A 16,511-nucleotide genomic window follows, 5' to 3' on the forward strand; every position below is an offset into this window, starting at 1 on the left:
CTGAGCAGTCAGTCCCCATCCACACCCTTTCTGGCACAGGCCTGACCTCTCAACTCCTCTGTCCTCATCTAGGGTGCTTTGCTCATTACTGCTCTTGACTCTTTCTGTCACCCTCCCCTGCCTGTGTTTTCCCTGGAGCTCGGCTTTCCTTCTGAGACTACTTCTGGGTCTAACCCCCTAGACATCACTATCCCAGAAGATTCCAAACCCATACTTCAAGCCTCCCTTCCCCAAATCAAACTCAGGCCCTTCTGCTCTGACTGCTTCTTGCCTGACTTCTTCCCCACAGCCTGTCACAAGTGTTCATCAACTCCATCAACTGAATACATGCTCAGTCCTCTCTCCACCCCACCCCACTCTGCACAGCATTCGCTATCACTGCCTCATTCTAAACTCAATACCATCCCAAGGCCTCCTGTCCCCTAGTCCCTGCCCTAACACATCTGTCCTACTGGGACCCAAGTGACTTTTCTCAACTATAAATCTGAAGTCTCTTATTGTCGAAACCTCTCTAGTGGCTACCCCTTACCACTGAGGACCAAGCCCATCTGGTCTCTGACAAGGTCCTTGAGATCTGCTCTGGTTTGGACCTGCAGTCTTCCTTCACATGATTTCTTTGGTGAATACTCTTTCTTAAGTCCTCTACTCTCAATTTCCATGGTTCTCAGATGTCAGTGTGTGCTACAGTCACCTAGAGAATTCCAGCCATTGGTTGGCTGTGAACTTGTCCACGTGTTGTTCCTCTGTATCTCACACTCAGCCTCCTTCAGTTCTGTGCACTTGCAGGTTGCCACGGGCTCTCTGTACATGCTGGCACCTTTGGCTGACTTCCACACCTTCTGCAAGCAGCTCTCAGCTCAGGCAAGGTACCTCCAAGAGTTCATGCCTCTCCTAGTTGGGTCTATCCCAGTCCCAATCCAGTTCCGAAACCTACTAACAAAATATATATGCCCAGTTTTCAGGGGACAGGAAAGGGGTCCCCTGCTTACCTCTGGGGCCTAGCAGCCAAGTGGGTGTGGACTCGATAAGTGGTTATTAGAGGATAGAGACTGCAGAGATCGCTGCGAATCTGGGCATTTCTAATGGATTAATATCGAGATATAAGCCAGAGGCCGCAAATCTTGTTGCAACTTTGTATAGCATTAAGTGTGTGCTCTGTCACCTCCTTGATCAAAACTGTCAAGTGTTGAGCCTTCTGTTCTACATGAGACTGAGACTGGAAGGACAACAGCCCAGTAAAACCATGAGTAAGGTTAGGAATGGGGAACCTTCCTACGAAGGCCAAGGCGCTGCTGGGAAAAACCTGATCCTCAGGACTGATTCTGGTAATGTCTTTTGCTTCTGCTCACCCTGCCCAAGCCTAAACTAGCACTGCCCTAGAGCACATTCCTACTTTTCTTGGAGGGGAGTCAGTCCCTCATGGAAGTTTCTAGACTGTTCAGCCTGAAGGCACATGGGTACCCCTTGCCTATTCTTGCAGAGTGAAAGGGTTTGAGAGGACAGTTGGGGATCTAGTGTTAACAACCTTGGGTACAGGCAGGTCCTTGCATCTCCGCCTCTCTGGGGACATTTCCCTTTTTAGGTAGTTAACTATAAATAGGCATCAAACCCTTTAAAGTTTTCCAAATCAGCATTCACTGTTGGCTCAAGGCTTTTGGGAATGACACAGGTTGGGTAAGGACAGCCACCCCCAAGGCTGGCAAGAGAGCCTAAAGCTAGAGGGCCAAGTCCTGATGCTCCCCAGCCCCACTCTCCACTGAGGAAGGTTCAAAGCATCGAATGACTGTCCTTTCACCTGCTGACGTCTTCAGGTACATTCTGACGACATGCAAAGACATACTGGTTGTTTTCTGAGAATTAACATCTCTGGGCAAATTGCACACTCAGCTCCCCTCATAGAAAAGGTAGCCCTATCAGAAGATTCCAGAAGAACACAGCTCCTCATGTTGCTCGAGCTCTCATTCCCGAACCTCATGGTATGTCATGACAGTTGTGAAAGAGGAGTCTAGTACAGCCAGGCCACTGGGGCCAGCACTGCCTGTCAGCTCTCATCAGCGGCTTCTGGGAAGGACTGATATGGCTGGTTGATAGACTCATGGGCGATGCTGAAAAGGCTGAGGGAGGAGCTGGAAGTAGCCTCCTAGTGAGGGGCCATCACTATGTCCTAGGCATGTGCACATATAGGTGCATGTTGGGTACTGCCATATTCAGACACCAACACTGTAGTGGGGTGAGAAGAGTGGTGCCTGCTTTCAGGGGCATCTGTGTGAGCCTCTATTCTATGTAGGCCTCACGTCTTTCAGTGTGAGGCAGGCAAGACTTGATTTCAAATCCCAACTTCTAGATTTTCTTTCAGCCCCATGGATTCTGTCAGGATTTAGCATTTCCCTGTTAAAAAATGTTAAAAAAGAAAAAAGTTTTGATCCTAGAGAAGACCAAAGGTACTGGACAAAGTGTTTGATATCTAGAGAAATTTTCAAGTGGACATGGCATTGGTTTCATTGAGACACATAGAAAGGCCAAAACAAAGAAAAACATTGTAACCAGGAATGGCCCACTGTCATCATATTCCCACATGCACTCTCAAGGGGAGTGTCTAAGCCAGGCACAGACTCAGAGGGAACCTTGCACCTGAGTTGTCCATAAGTCATAGAACAGTGATGACAGGGACCCTGAAAGCAGAAGGGACTCATGGGCTGACGGGGACTATGGAGTGGACCCAATTCAAATGTCTGTTGTGCTAAACTGTAAAACCCAAGCGATGCTCACTGTCTGTCTCCTGGTCAGACTCCGGGTCTGTGGCATGCTGCATTGCTTCCTCTGTGCCCTACTCTCTATTTAAATTATATTTTCTAAAGCCACCCGTTAAGCCCTAGGAATCCATCCTTCATATGCTTGCCTTCCTCTGCATAAAACTCCCAAGAATTACACTGGCTACCGAGATCCCCTCCAGAAGGAGGACCCCAAAGTGGGACGTTAGGCTCCAGGCCACTTTCTCCTCAGGATGCTCCCAACACTGTGCAACTCCAGCTTTGCCTCTACAGTTTCAGATGCCTCTACACAGGGACTAAGGAGAATTAGCCAGCTTCCCCCGAACTGTGTTCCTCACAACTCTTCCTCAGTGGCCTGCTGTCATGGCTGGACAAGGTTTGAGATCAGCCATGGAAAGTGTCCATTGGATGCTGAGAAAAAATGTGTTCTAAAAGGGTAAAGGACTTTGAGGAAGCTGTGTGTTTGATTAGTGGGAGAACCAAGACTTCTGTTTCCTGCTCTGTAGCCCTAAGGCTTTCTTGCTATGCCCATGTCTGAGCAATTCCCTGGACGTAGCCACAGTGAGGTACTTCTGGACGCACAGAGGTTCACTGAGGCATTCTTGTCTGTCAGTGGCTAGCTCAGCTCAGGCCGAGACTGCAACGCTTTTCTCTGGGCCTGTAAACGACTTCCCTGTCTTCTCTCCAAAACAAGAGGAGGAGCATTTCCCTGCTGAGGGAGCAGGTAAAGTATTCCGGGGATGCTGATACTAGATTTTTACCAAGAAGAGAAAACAAACACAAAGGACATTATTGGGCCAAATGACAAAAAACGAGGGTAGGCGGGATCAATTAGCTAGCAATATGGTTCAATGTCAACTTTCCTGACCCCAACCATTACATTAAGATTATATTCATAGGAAATACACGATGAGAAGGTTTTAAAGGATATCTGTCTATCTAAATGAAAAATACAAATAGAGACAGAATGGTAAAAGCACGGGATACAACATAAACAAGTCTTAAGCAAAGGGAATACAGTGTTCTTTGTACTCTTTTTGGGCCTCTCTATAACTGTGAAGTGATATCAAATGGCTGTTTTAAAAGTTCCACTGAGAGGCATACGACAAACACAATGACAGGTCTCTAGATCCAGGGACACACATTGGCGCCTTTCCTTTTTCTCCTTCCAGTCTCAAATGGTCCTGACACCTCTGCCACCCCAACTCTTTGTGCTGTTCCCTTTGGGTCGGGGAAAGAACTGTCATCCTTGAGTTTCTGTGGACAACGAGGAGCAAACCCAAGTCTACAGCAAGGTGAAGGGGGTGTGACGGGAAGACGGACCACCGGACCACCGCAGTTCTGTTCCTCACCAGCTAGGAGATGCTCCGTAGGATTGTTTCATCTCTAGGGCTCAGTTTGGCTTCTCTATGAAATGGGAGCAACAAGTGTTTATGGTCTGAGTGGAGGCTTGGCTAGTGTCACTCAGCAGGAGCTTCTGACACTACGCCTGTGCACAGGCGCTCAGCACGGGGGTTTGTTTGACTCAGTCGTCCTCCCAACATTCCCTCCAACATCTGCAGTTTCTCCCTCCCCCAAGCTCCCGTCTGCCTCTCCTCCCCTGCCGATGTTATCATTCCTCCTCAAGCCACATAAACTACATTCCTCTCCCTCTTTCAAAACCTGGTCCTGAGCTGCTCCTCACCTCAATCCCCCTCGAGCTTCCTCCCATGTTTGTGGCTTGCACCTTGGCTGACTGGCAGGTTAATGAGTACTTCTGTCATGGAGGGCTGGGGGTGGATTGCCTGGTGTCTTCCTCATACTACAATAAGGCTTGGAGCTCCCAAGCAAGTGTGGTCAACGCTGTCCACTCCTACACCCAACAGCTGGCTCAAAAGAATAAACCATCCCTGGGGACAGGAGGGTTCACAGAGAGGGGTCTGGCTCTATCTGTTCACAGAAAAGTCACTTGCCCTTTCTTCAAGAAGGATGGATTTCCTATGTAAATTAGGTACTTCACAGCCTTGACAACACCGCACATATGTCCAGAGACAGACCACTCATGGATTCCAACATGTCTGGGGAAGAGGTGCTTGTGTGTATTCACACACATACAAAGAGTACAGGAAAAAGCAAATGGGTGTATGAATGAAATATGAGAGAGAGAGGAGGATTTTCACATTGTACTTGGCATGTTCTCATATGTTCTAAGATGCTCAAATGAGAATATACACGCATATAACTTAAGCAATTACTGAACAATAAATCATTCTCAAAGGATAAAAGAGTCAAGGACACAGACCTAAAAGACATCTCCTTGAATGCCTGACCCTGGGTAGCAACACCTTTTCAAAAGGATCCAAGGACAAGCTTTGGCGATGTCCCTCAGGCCCCTGAGATGCAGGTCTCTAAAGGACAAGAATGCATGTGGAGAGGCAACTAGAGCTGTAACCTAATGCAGAGTGATAACAGGCTTAGGGTGGGGGGTACTGAGTGAACCAGCCAGTATAGGGACGCAAAGTGGCCACCAGGGTGCCTGGGATGAGATGTCCATCACTGGACCACAGAGGAGTGATGCTTTTCTTGCCAACAGTTGGGTGGAGTTACCAGCCCAGCACTGTGGTGACTGTGTTTTTCATAGAGTCCAAACACTTCCTGCCAGCCCTGCTCTCCCTGATTAAGGCTGTCTCAGCAGGGTGTCTTGTTCTCAAGGCACCAGAGTCAGGTGACTCTGCACACTTCACAGGGGCAGCAGGCAGACCCCTTCTGCTCTCAACCCCTTCTTGCTCTCCAAGCATGGATGGATAGCAAAGCCAGTTCCCACTAAAAGGCTGATTTTTTTTTTTTTTTTGGTTCTTTTTTTTTTCGGAGCTGGGGACCTAAAAGGCTGATTTTTAATGTGGCCACACACTGGGATGATCTAGGAACATAAACAAACCACGGAACTCCAGCTGTCACCCTAGAGTCTCTGTTTAATTGGTCTGGGGGCAGCCTGGGCATGGTGGTTTCCAAGTTCTCCAGGTGAGTCTAATACACAGCTGTAGTTGCTGCCAGTGTGAGGATGACAACTTGGCTGGGGTTTTCTAAGGACTCTGCTCTGCAGGGCAAGGTGCCCAGAGCTGGGTCTGCTTTGTCTCCCAGCCTCATGGCACTTGTTTTTCTCCTCCACTGTTCTGCTTTGACCCTGCTTCACCTCCCTTGGGATCGCACAGAACAGGGTTCCAGACCTGAAGACAGGAGGTGGCTCGACCTCTGTCCCTGTCAGGTGAGAGGACTGAGACTCATCACTGACTGAGTTACATCCCTGTCGTTCTCCTAAGAGCAACATCTCCTCTGTTCATGTTTTCCCATAGGCAGCCCGGCAAGGCTCAGGTAACAGTTTTGGAGAGGAACACTACTAACTCACTCCTCCTAGGTCCCTATGGCTGTGCCTGGGCTCTTAACAGCTTATTAAAATCTGCTCTGAGCAGTCGTGGCTCCTCCGTTGTCTGAGTGGGTCTCACTTTGTGTAAACATCTAGGAGGAATTACAAATTCGCTTTGGCTACCCCTCCATGAAGGCTGAGTACCTCAGTCTGATGGGCTGTGTTCCAAGAACTCAGCACCCGCAAGGCAAACGCAGTGCTTTACAGAGAATAAAGCAGCCGTAAAACACTGCCTTGGAACGGAAAGGAAAAGATCTTTGGAACCGTGAGGACCATCACGTTCCCCCACTGGCAGAAGTGAGACCTTCTCTTCCCGTTTTGTTGTTTTGTTTGTTTGTTTGTTTGGTTTGTTTTTCTTAAACTTACTGTTGGTGAGTTTCACTCTGAATCCCAGATTAGCATGGAACTCACTATGTAGCCCAGGCTGGCCTCCCCTTAGCTTTTCGAATTTTGGGATTACGAGTGTGCATCCTGCCTGGCTCTCTGTTTATTTTAAAACTTAGAGTGTTCTGGGGATGTCCAAGCAACTCTGTGCCCTATAAAAACTGGGAAGGTCAGAAAGTAATCCTGCTCATAAAATCACACTAATAATTACAGCAGAAGGCAGGGCTGCACTGCAGGTTTTGAGGACTGTGGGTGCTCCTGCGTCTGTCTATCGGCATATTATTTTATTTGAAAGGTATTATATTTTGATTGTGTAGGCTATATTTTACAACCGCTCTGGTATAAAGATGAGTAAGTTAATATTACGCATTTCCAATACTATCTTGAAATAGCTCATTTTTTTTATTGCACTTTTGTGAGCACACACCCTAAGTCCCCTATCTATTAGAGAGGTTGGTCATGGGGGAAGCCCAGATCCAGAAGGGGGGAAGTAGCCATGCCCATCTGGGTTACACTTTCTCTGGCTATTTCTGACACACCGAAAGCTGACTCTAAAAGACGCTAGTGAGGTCCTTCCAAGGACACAGGGAGTCAATCTGAGGAACAGTTCGACCTTCAGGGAACCCATAAGGACATATAGGTACCCATAAGGTACATCCCTACGGCACCAGGAAGGAGTCAGTCAAGATGGGAGTTGGATGCTCTGGGGAGTTACTGAGGTGGCTTTAGCAGGAATTTGCCAGAAAGTTGTCCATGGAGATGAGCATGAGGGCAAAGGTGTGAGAAAAGAAAGGAAATGGAGCTCCCCAGAGCTCAATGGGGAGCTGCGAGGGAGTGCAACTGAGCATGGAAAGAGAGGTGGCAGTCAGGGTGCCCAGGGGACTGCCCCTGTGCATACACAATAGGTGTGCCTCAGGCAGGGACACCCGAGAGGCTCACTTGTGGAGTCTGTGGGTACTGAGGACCTTTGGCTGTTCCTGATGATGCCATAAAGGCAGAGTAACAGTTTAGGAAGGCTCCCTTGACAGGACAGAATCAACTTAAAGAAGAGGGAGGATTCCCACAGGGGTTTAAGTGACAACCAAGTGATGTGGGAGGTGGGGAGGGTTGTGGCTTGGAAGATAAAGAACAGCCTCAGGCTAACATCCTCAGACTGTGGATGAGGTGGAGAGAGACTGGCAGGGGTTTGAGGAAAGGTAATTGACTTAGTAATCAGGAGGACATGGGCCACTCTGGGGGATGGGCAGAAGTCTGTCCATCAGTTCAGGAAGGAGCTGGTGACCAGGAGGCTGGGGCTCTGCCACCACACTCCTGCCTTTGTATGGTGAAGCCCAGCAAGCAGCACTTACTTTCCGTTCCTAGCACAGGCGTAAGAGAGCTCTTGGGTCTCCGGGATTTCATCTCCGGGGCCTTGGTGTTCTCGCTGGTCCCAGCATCTGGAACAAAAAAAGGAACATAAACATCAGTCAGTAACTGTCTAAGGAGCTGCCTCAGTCAGAGGAGGCACCTCAGGCAAACCCTACCTTGACCCTAGTTGGCCCACCCACCCTACATTCCACTTAGAGGCCCTCTGTGCCCGCCGAGTGGCGCCTGCAGCAGGCCCTTCTTCCAGGGGAGTACCAAAGAAGGAGAGCCTCCTGGATGGGCCTGATAAATCAGATGGCTAGAACAGGCCCTGGCAAGATGGATGGCCAGGCTCAGGAGCTAGTTACTGCTCCCAACTGTAGCACCAAAGACTGCCAGGATGAAGCCCACTTGGCAGGGCCTAGGCCCTCAATTCCCTTTGCTCTGCTTGCCCACACTGGGCTTTGATTCTCTTATCTAAACGTTCGTTCTACATTTCAAAGGTTCTCTGCACATACGAAGGCCTCACACAGAGGGCGGAGAAGACTGGGCCCCTACCTCTGGACTCATGGACCGAAAGGTGTTTATGGCCTTTGATTTCTGAGGCTTGCCTTTGCGCACTGGGCCAGGCTCAGCCAGATGAAGGCTTCAGAGCAAGTCACTGGCATAGTCTCTGAGACTGAGGCTGGGACTCATTCCGGGGCTGTCGTGGTACCTCCTCCAGGCAGGCCTACGGATCCCTGCAGCGGCCATTGGCTGACTCTGGGCAGCAAGCTCCTTCTTCCGTGTTAAGGTAATGCTCAGATAATGCTGGGGTGGGTGCAGTACTGGGAGAGGGGTCTCTTGGGGACAAAGGTGAGTGGCATTGTAGGCTTGGGTGGAACTGGGCAGAAAAGGCTCTCCCTGGGCTCCTCTGAGACTGGACTTTCAGACTTTGTGGGGAAAGCACTCAGGACTTAGATAAGCAGCTGCTGACTGAATGACAATCAACCAGGCAGTGTTTTTACTACTCTTTGGGGAGAGGATGGAAGGTCCCTCCCCTTAAGCCCTTTCCTGCCCCCATCCTTCATTTCCGGCTCCCTGAGGAGGAAGTTCAGAGGGAGGAGGGGATTTTCCAGCCAGGGCTCTGGCCACATTCCTGTGGCTTGGCTAAAGAAGGGCTAACAGGCTGTCCTTGCCTCCAGGATGGGCAGCCTCAGCTGGTCTTATCTAGACTGGCTTCCCTGTTAGGACTGGTACTACAAACATAGACGGGCAAGGGTTGGGGACATACACTTTACCCGTTTTCCAGGTTACTTTTCTTCTAGATGACATCTGCAGTCTGTCCCCTTAAGTCTTATTTCTAAAGCTTACCACCAGTTAGGCTTCCTCTAGCACATGCCTGTACTCTCTATGAGCTGGGTAATCCACTGACAGAGACTGCATGTGGGCACAACCCAGGTTCAGTTGGGTGGCAGCTGAGGGATATTAAGGTCAATTCCCAGTTGAAGCCACACACACGACTACGGGAATGATTCTGTCGGGGCTTAATGAGGACTTTCTAGTGGAATATGAAGATGAGGGGGCGGTAAAGGAACTGAGGGAGAAGGGATTCTTTTAAGCAACACTTGATAACCTTGACACCCTGTTGTCTCCTCCACTGTGTGACCATGCCCTACTCCCTCCAGAAGAGCAAAGGAGCCCCAGAGAGTGAGTTCAGGGTTCCCGTCCTGTGGAGCTGACAAAGTCTCATTGCTGTTCACTCTGGGCACCTGTGCCATGCGCACGCATAGAAAACAAAGACACCAGAACTTTAAAGAAAGGTGCATTCGGAAATGTCTGTCTTTGCTTGTTTTCTCCTTGCCAGGAAAAGGGGTGAATGGTAAAGTGTGTATGTAGCATTGAATTCCTGATTCAGCAGTCCCCCCCCCCCCCCGGTAAGTTCTGGAGCAGAGAGGAGTCTGGGAAAGAAGGATCAAAGTTCTTTTTCTGATAGATAAGCCAAGGCAGAAGCAAGCCGAGGTGAGAGGCCCAGTTCTCTGGCTTCTCAAAGAGGGTAGAGGGGCCCAGGATGCCAGTCCTTTGGTCATGTTGGATGCAGTTTTGGTGCAAGTTGGAACCAAGAAACGGGGAAGTTCTCATTCTTTGTCACTGGCACCCTTGAGAACTTGGGCAAGTTGTTTAAACTGTCTCTGTTTCCTTTGCTGTAGGAAGCGAAGCTGGTTTTTTAGCTCACTGCAGCCCAGAGCCCAAGGCAAGGCATGGGTGGAGTTTTGGAGAGATCGTAAGCACCACTTATCTAAATGAACTCATTCTTTTGGCTAACCATGGTCCCTCACCTTCTTCTGCTGGGCTTTAGCATCCTCTAACCTCAGAAATCTCTGCTACCAGCGGAGGGTCAACGGAGGTGTGAGCGCTTCGCCTGCAGTGCACGCTGAGCTGGATTTGAGAAGCCCTACAAACTACAACTTATCTTCCCATCAGACCCTGAAGGAAGGGCTCAAATTTCCCTTCCAAACCAGGCATTTCCCAAACCCAGAGGCCCAGGGTGTGTGTGTGTGGGGGGGGTGACAGCACCCCCTAAAGTGTCAGTACTTGTGGGGGCTGTGCACACAGCATGGGGCCCAGCCAGGGAGAGTGAGCTGCTAGGACACTGTGAGAACCACAGGGAAAGAGCTGGAAGGACCACACGCTTAATCAAAACCAGCTTTGTGCTCACATGCTGCCCAGGGGATAAAAATAATAGTAATAAAAGTTTAAGAGCAGCTTGTATTTTCTGTCTATTTTAATCATTTTGTGATGAAACTGGATTTTATTTCTAGATCTGAGCCCCAGGGCTGGAGTACTTTGCTGGCCTGGTTGTGCCCCTAAAAAAATATATGGGGGTAGAAGATGGAGGTGTGGAAATGTGGGGGGTCCTAAAGAGCCCAACAGACTTGCCCTTAAATGGGCAATGCTTCACCCCTTCCACTGCTGGGCCCCTGGGATGGTTGGGATTTTTGTTGTTTTTTTGTTTTTTGTTTTTTCGTTTTGGTTTTGGTTTCTCCGAAAGAGGTTAGGTTCCTGGACTCTGACTCTAGACAAGGGAAGCTTCTGGGAGGAAGTCTGAACTCCGAAAGCTTCAAGAAGGGCAAGTGGGGGTCTGGGCTCCCCACACCTCCTGAGATGCTTCATTTCTCGCCGAAGAGCAAGCAGCATCCAGAATTTCAGTTGGGGGGAATGTGACCTCTTTTTCTGGCTGTGTTGTTGAGTGGCAATGAGCCCTTGGATGAGCCTGTGCGAAGAGAGCCTTCCTAGTTAGGAAGCCGATGTCTCATGACAAGAGTAAAGGGGAAATGAGTAGGAAACACCAGGTGGGGAGCCAGCGAGATCCCTCCCCTCGGTGGGTAAAGGCGCTTGACAGCAAGCTGCAGGACCCGAGTTCCATTCCCGGGACCCACGTGGTGGAAGGAGAGAACTGATTCCTGAAAATGGTCCTCTTAGCTCCACACATAATCTACGACATGCTCCCAGGCCTCGAGTAAATAATACTGTGTAATAAAAAAAAAATCAAAATAATGGGTGGCATTTTCTTAGGTATTTATTCCATGCACCCATCTCTCTGGGTCTGTCCTTCATGTGTCACAGCAGCCAGAACCATAACACTCATCAATATTTAAAGTCTTTAAATTCCTTCCTTCCCCCCACCCCTCCCCCCTTTCTCTACTCCCCTTTCTCTCCTTGTTTTAGAGACAGGCTCACCCTGTAGCCCAGGTGGGCTGGAACTTGCCACACAGCCTAGGCCAGTCTTCAACTCAGCACAATCCTCTGGGCTCCAGCTACTCAAGCCTTTTAGGGCTACAAGGACAGCAGTTCGACTCAGTTCAACCTACTCCTAACCATCGGCATGCGAGGGGTTAAAGCAGGAGAGGATGAAGGAAAGTGGACCAAGGCAGGGGCAGATCTCTTCAGCAACGGTCAGCTGGCCACAGTGGCTGGGAGTAAGGGCTTGGTTTACATTCCCACCCAGCTAGGGTGACCTTTGCATGTGACTAGGCCTGGTCTCTACGCATTAAAAGAGGCTGACTGTCCCTCTCCTGAATCCCTCTTGTCAAGGCCACTAATGATCTCTGCACTGTTCTTCCCAATGGTTAGTGACCAGGCTGAACCAGTTGGCAGCGTCTGCCTCATTGCTCATTCTTTTCAAAACTCTGGCCCTTTGTCTCCCAGTTTATCTCAGCCCTGGACAGCATTCTCTTTTCTCAAGGGCATTCATCCCACTCTTCCCTTGCAGACCCCTGAGCTGTCTGCACATCTCAGTCCTGTACTCTCATATCTCCCATATCTCTCTTCTTATCTTCGGTCACATCCACTACAGGAGCCCAGTGAATCCCAAGGCACTCTGATCTCAGCATGTGGGTCGGGTGGTGGTTCCTGGCCCTCCTCAGCCTTGTTCTTGGCCTTCCATACCTGGTGCTTGGCTCACCCAACTGCTTCTTCCTCCCACTCCACCCACAAGCGCTGCCCCACTGTGCTTGTCTACTACTTTCTCCTTCTCCCCTCTTCTCTTACTTCAAGAACTCCTTCCCTCACATCTTACAGGTCTCTGTTCAAATGTTCACTCAACAGAAAGTCTTCAGCAACCCTTTCCTGAAGCTGTAGGACCTTCCCCATCACCTGCCTTGCTTCCCTCACATCCCGTGGTATTAATTAAGTGCACGTGTGAGCAGACACACACACACACACACACACACACACACACACACACACACACACACACACACACGTGTGCGTGCGTCCTGAGACCAGGAACATTTTCTGCTCATACTCAGCAACAAGCTCTTTGAGCTGTACCTGGCAGGGTGCAAACCTAAATATTTGCTCAATGAATGAATGACAGCATGGGTGCCATTGATATCTGCTCCCCATTCACAAAGACGTATGTTCTTTTGTATCTGTGAAGCCCTGCTTTCCCTGAAGCTAAGGCTGAATGCTGTGGCTAGGGTACCTGTGGATGAGAGGCCTAAGCTGGGAGGGAACTGTAGGCATTAATAACGCAGTCTCTTCAGTAGAAAGAACTATCTAGCAGAGGGTTGGTATTAATAGAGGGAGGGTCAAGGTCTCTCAGAAGTGTCTTGACAAGATAATTCCCTAACCAGAATCAGCCTATGGAAAGGCAGGCTCCAGGACCAGACACACCTGAGCTCTACCAGGACAATGTACAGTGTAATTTACTGGGCGGGGCTTCAGTCTGAGCTAGTGCTTCTTCTTTTTTCTTTTATTGGATATTTTTTAATTTACATTTTAAATGTTATTCTCTTTCCTGGTTTCCCCTCCAGAAACCTGATATCCCATCTCCCCTCCCCCTGCTTCTATGAGGGTGCTCCCTCACCCACCCACCCACCCCTCCTCACCTCCTCACCCTGACATTCCCCTACACTGAGGGGTCCAGCCTTGGCAGGACCAAGGGCCTCTCCTCCCACTGGTGCCCCAAAAGGCCATCCTCCACTACACATTCGGCTGGAGTCATGGGTCCATCCCTGTATGCTCTTAGAATGGTGGTTTAGTCCCTGGGAGCTCTGGGGTCTGGTTGGTTGACATTGTTATTGGGCTAGTGCTTCTTATCAGTTAGCTTTGCGAAGCTCATTGGCAAAGGTGGCCTGCACCCTTTTGCAGAAACCGAAAGGATGAAGCACAAGCGTCTCTGGCCACAAAGTCTCTCGTATTAAAAGTCAGCACTTTCCCCACGGATGAGTTTTTACTTTTGACAAATTCTACCCTTTGTAGGCTCAGTACCCTTCTGCTGAGTTTGGAAGGAGAGTGACGTGGCCACAGTTAAGAAAAGGCGCAAACGACCCATGTCCAAACGCCCAGATGACCCCAAAAGACAAAACCCAAGCAGTGCTGCCAATAGGCAGACCTGCTGCCTCCTATAGGTTGCCCCTCCTGCCTTATAACAAACAGAATACTTGCCAGGCAGTGCTGGCACAGGCCTTTAATCCTGGCACTCTGGGGGCAGAGGCAGGAGGATCTGAGTTCGAGGCTAGTCCGGTCTACAGAGAGAGTTCTAGAACAGCCAAGGCTACAGAGAAGCCATGCCTTGAACAACAACAAAACAGAAGGAGGAGGAAGGGAAAGAAGAGGATGAAGAAGAGAGAGAGAAAAAGATACAGAACAGCAGTGAGCCCAGATGGATTCCTGTTTGTGAGATCCTGAACATATCCTCCTATGGATCATAGATGGAATCTTAATGGTATTGGGCACAGGCTGAATGAATGATGGTGTTTTCCAGGGGCATGGCCAGCCATGCTGAGTGATAGGAGGAGAGCCATCTTGAAGTCTGCACTGTAGAGAGGTACCCCACAGTCCTCTTGGAGGGATGCGGGACTGGTTCTGCCCAGAGGTCGGGCAGGTGGCTAAAGTAGATGGACTAGTGAACTCGCTAATGAAAGTTCCACCACAGCTAGCTACCCCTAAGCGCAAATGGTTTCTCCCTCCCTCCCTTCCTTCTTCTCCTTATCTTCGTTTCTTTGTGGAGGTGGTCTCCCATGCTGGTTTGGAACTTGTGGTCCTGTTGCCGCAAACTCCCCAGTGCTCAGAATCCAAGGTGGTGCACACTGACTCTGAGAATTTGACTGAAACCATGGATCCTGCTTTTTAGAAGGATGCTCCCGCCCCTCCCCCAGCCCCACATCTGCCTTTGACGGTACCAAAGGATGGTCAGATCTACTGAGATCTCTGAGCGAGGGGCAAAAGACAGGAGGTTATTCAGCTTGGCCAACGCACCATCCCAAAGGAGGCAGAAAAGTGACGAAGGACAAAGGGGCAGTTAAGGAGCCCAGTCATTCCCTTTGCCTGGTGGTTGCGGCTCTTGGTGGGGAAATAGAGCTAAGTGTGGCAAGATGCTCATCTAACAGATGGCATGGATACATCTCCGAGTACATCAGCAAGGGCAATGGAGAGCGGGGTGGGGGAGAGGGCTGCCCCCTCTCCTTTCTGCAAACAAAACCAGACCAAGCCCAATTAACCAAGTCATCTTAACTGATGCCTCCCCTGTCTCTATTCAAAGACCCAGCTCCTATTTTGTAGCCAGGGGCCAAATTCTGACTTCAAAGGGACTAGAGATGACCAGGAGCCATCATCCAGATCCGAAGAGACAGCAACAAGTCTTTGTGCACACCTCCTGGGCAAAGAAAGCCTCTTAGGTTGCAGAATGAACGAACCCCCTAAATAAAACTCAAACCAGACAAGACCTCCTAAATATATAATGAAAGGGGAAAGGAAAGTATACTTCTGCAAACAAATCTGGGAAAGGTGCTGACACTCTCCAGATAAGGGGAACAAATTGCTCTCTTGCCTGCAGCGCTCTGTGTAAATAAGAGCTCAGGAGGCCAGGGGTTTCAAAAGCAGATAACCTCGTTAGCCACTTAGGGATGGGTCTGATTTCCACAAAGGAAACACTTGGTCAGGGGGCAACCACAGTCAGGTGGGAAGAAACACACAGAGGATTAAGCAGGAGCCTCATAGCATGCATCAAAATTGACCATGAACCTTGACCTGGCAGATCTACTTCCTCAAAAGTCATTCCTAGAACTCCAGGATTTCCCTACCCTGTCAGAGTACTAGCTTGCAACTCTTTAATTTACTTTGCAATTAGGTGTTTTCAAAAGACACCTTCCTTTAGAAGATACTCCGTCTTTTCTCCCATTTATTATGTACCCCAGATCTCTGCTTTGTGACCAGGAAGTGGGATTATGAAATCCAGACTGAGGACAAAGACTCTCTGTCTTGTGAGACAGCTATAAAACAGGTTAGGATTTCAGGACTAAAGTGTTCACACTCAGGAGCCAGAACAACAAAGCTGTTCTTCTAGATGCCTTATTTAGACACCAGGCTTTGACATGTTACTGATGGCTGTTAAGTAGGCATTTCAAGGGCAAGAAACTGTTTTCCCAATACTACCTTTTCAGACATTTCCAGAGACATATAAAAAAATACAAAAAGAAAAAAAAAAGTACTGGATTGGAAGTCCTGCAGGTTTTGCCCTGTCTTGGGCTCTATGGGGCCACAGAGCCTCCTGTAGACGGCCTTTCTTTCCTGAACAGCCTCAGCTTTTCTCATTCATAAAATATGGGTGTTGCAGCTGGGACTAGAGCTCAGAGGAAAAACCTTTGCCCAGCTCACGAGGAGTCCTGGTAGGGCTCGATGTCTAATGCTGTCAGTCACGACGAGGAGAGATACTAATGAGGGTGTAGTGAAACCATCATAAGGGCTTGTTCTATTCCCAGGCTTGAATTCCACATTCCTATTGGGGGGGCGGGGAGAGGAAAGAGACAGAGATGCATGCTTCCTGCTGGGCCTTGCCCCTTCCTGAGTTGGAGAACTCCACGGTCCTAACTGGTCTGCTCCTTCTCCTGCTTCTCCTCCCTTCTCTATGCTGCCTTGCTGCCACTTCTTTTGGTAGAAGCATCCCTGTCCTCTTCTCTCCCCCACCTCAGCCTGACTCACCTTCTCTCAGGAGAGGACACTTGAATGCTCAGCTCCCTCCTCACGCCCAGGCTCCTCAGGGGGCCTGGGCACCAGCACTGTGCACACTTGCTTGTTGTGGTTGGTTAAATACTTGTAGTCATTTTCCTGTGGGTGTGTCCTTT

At 49.5% G+C, this 16,511-nt stretch overlaps 1 protein-coding gene across 6 annotated transcripts in view; it reads right to left on the minus strand.

The window, feature by feature from the left end:
• Nucleotides 1-16,511, minus strand: part of Mylk (myosin light chain kinase) — a 247,208-nt gene that overhangs the window by 61,833 nt on the left and 168,864 nt on the right. For 5 of the 6 annotated variants that reach the window (NM_001105874.2, XM_006248434.5, XM_039088119.2 and 2 more), the window contains one exon: nucleotides 7,908-7,994. In NM_001105874.2, coding sequence (NP_001099344.2) covers nucleotides 7,908-7,994 — 87 coding nt within the window. Of the gene's footprint in view, nucleotides 1-7,907; nucleotides 7,995-16,368; nucleotides 16,508-16,511 lie in introns of those variants that run through there. The other variant, XM_063270377.1, reaches the window with a different exon arrangement.

This window comes from Rattus norvegicus, chromosome 11 (genome assembly GCF_036323735.1).
Source record: "Rattus norvegicus strain BN/NHsdMcwi chromosome 11, GRCr8, whole genome shotgun sequence".
Classification (NCBI taxonomy): Eukaryota; Metazoa; Chordata; class Mammalia; order Rodentia; family Muridae; genus Rattus; species Rattus norvegicus.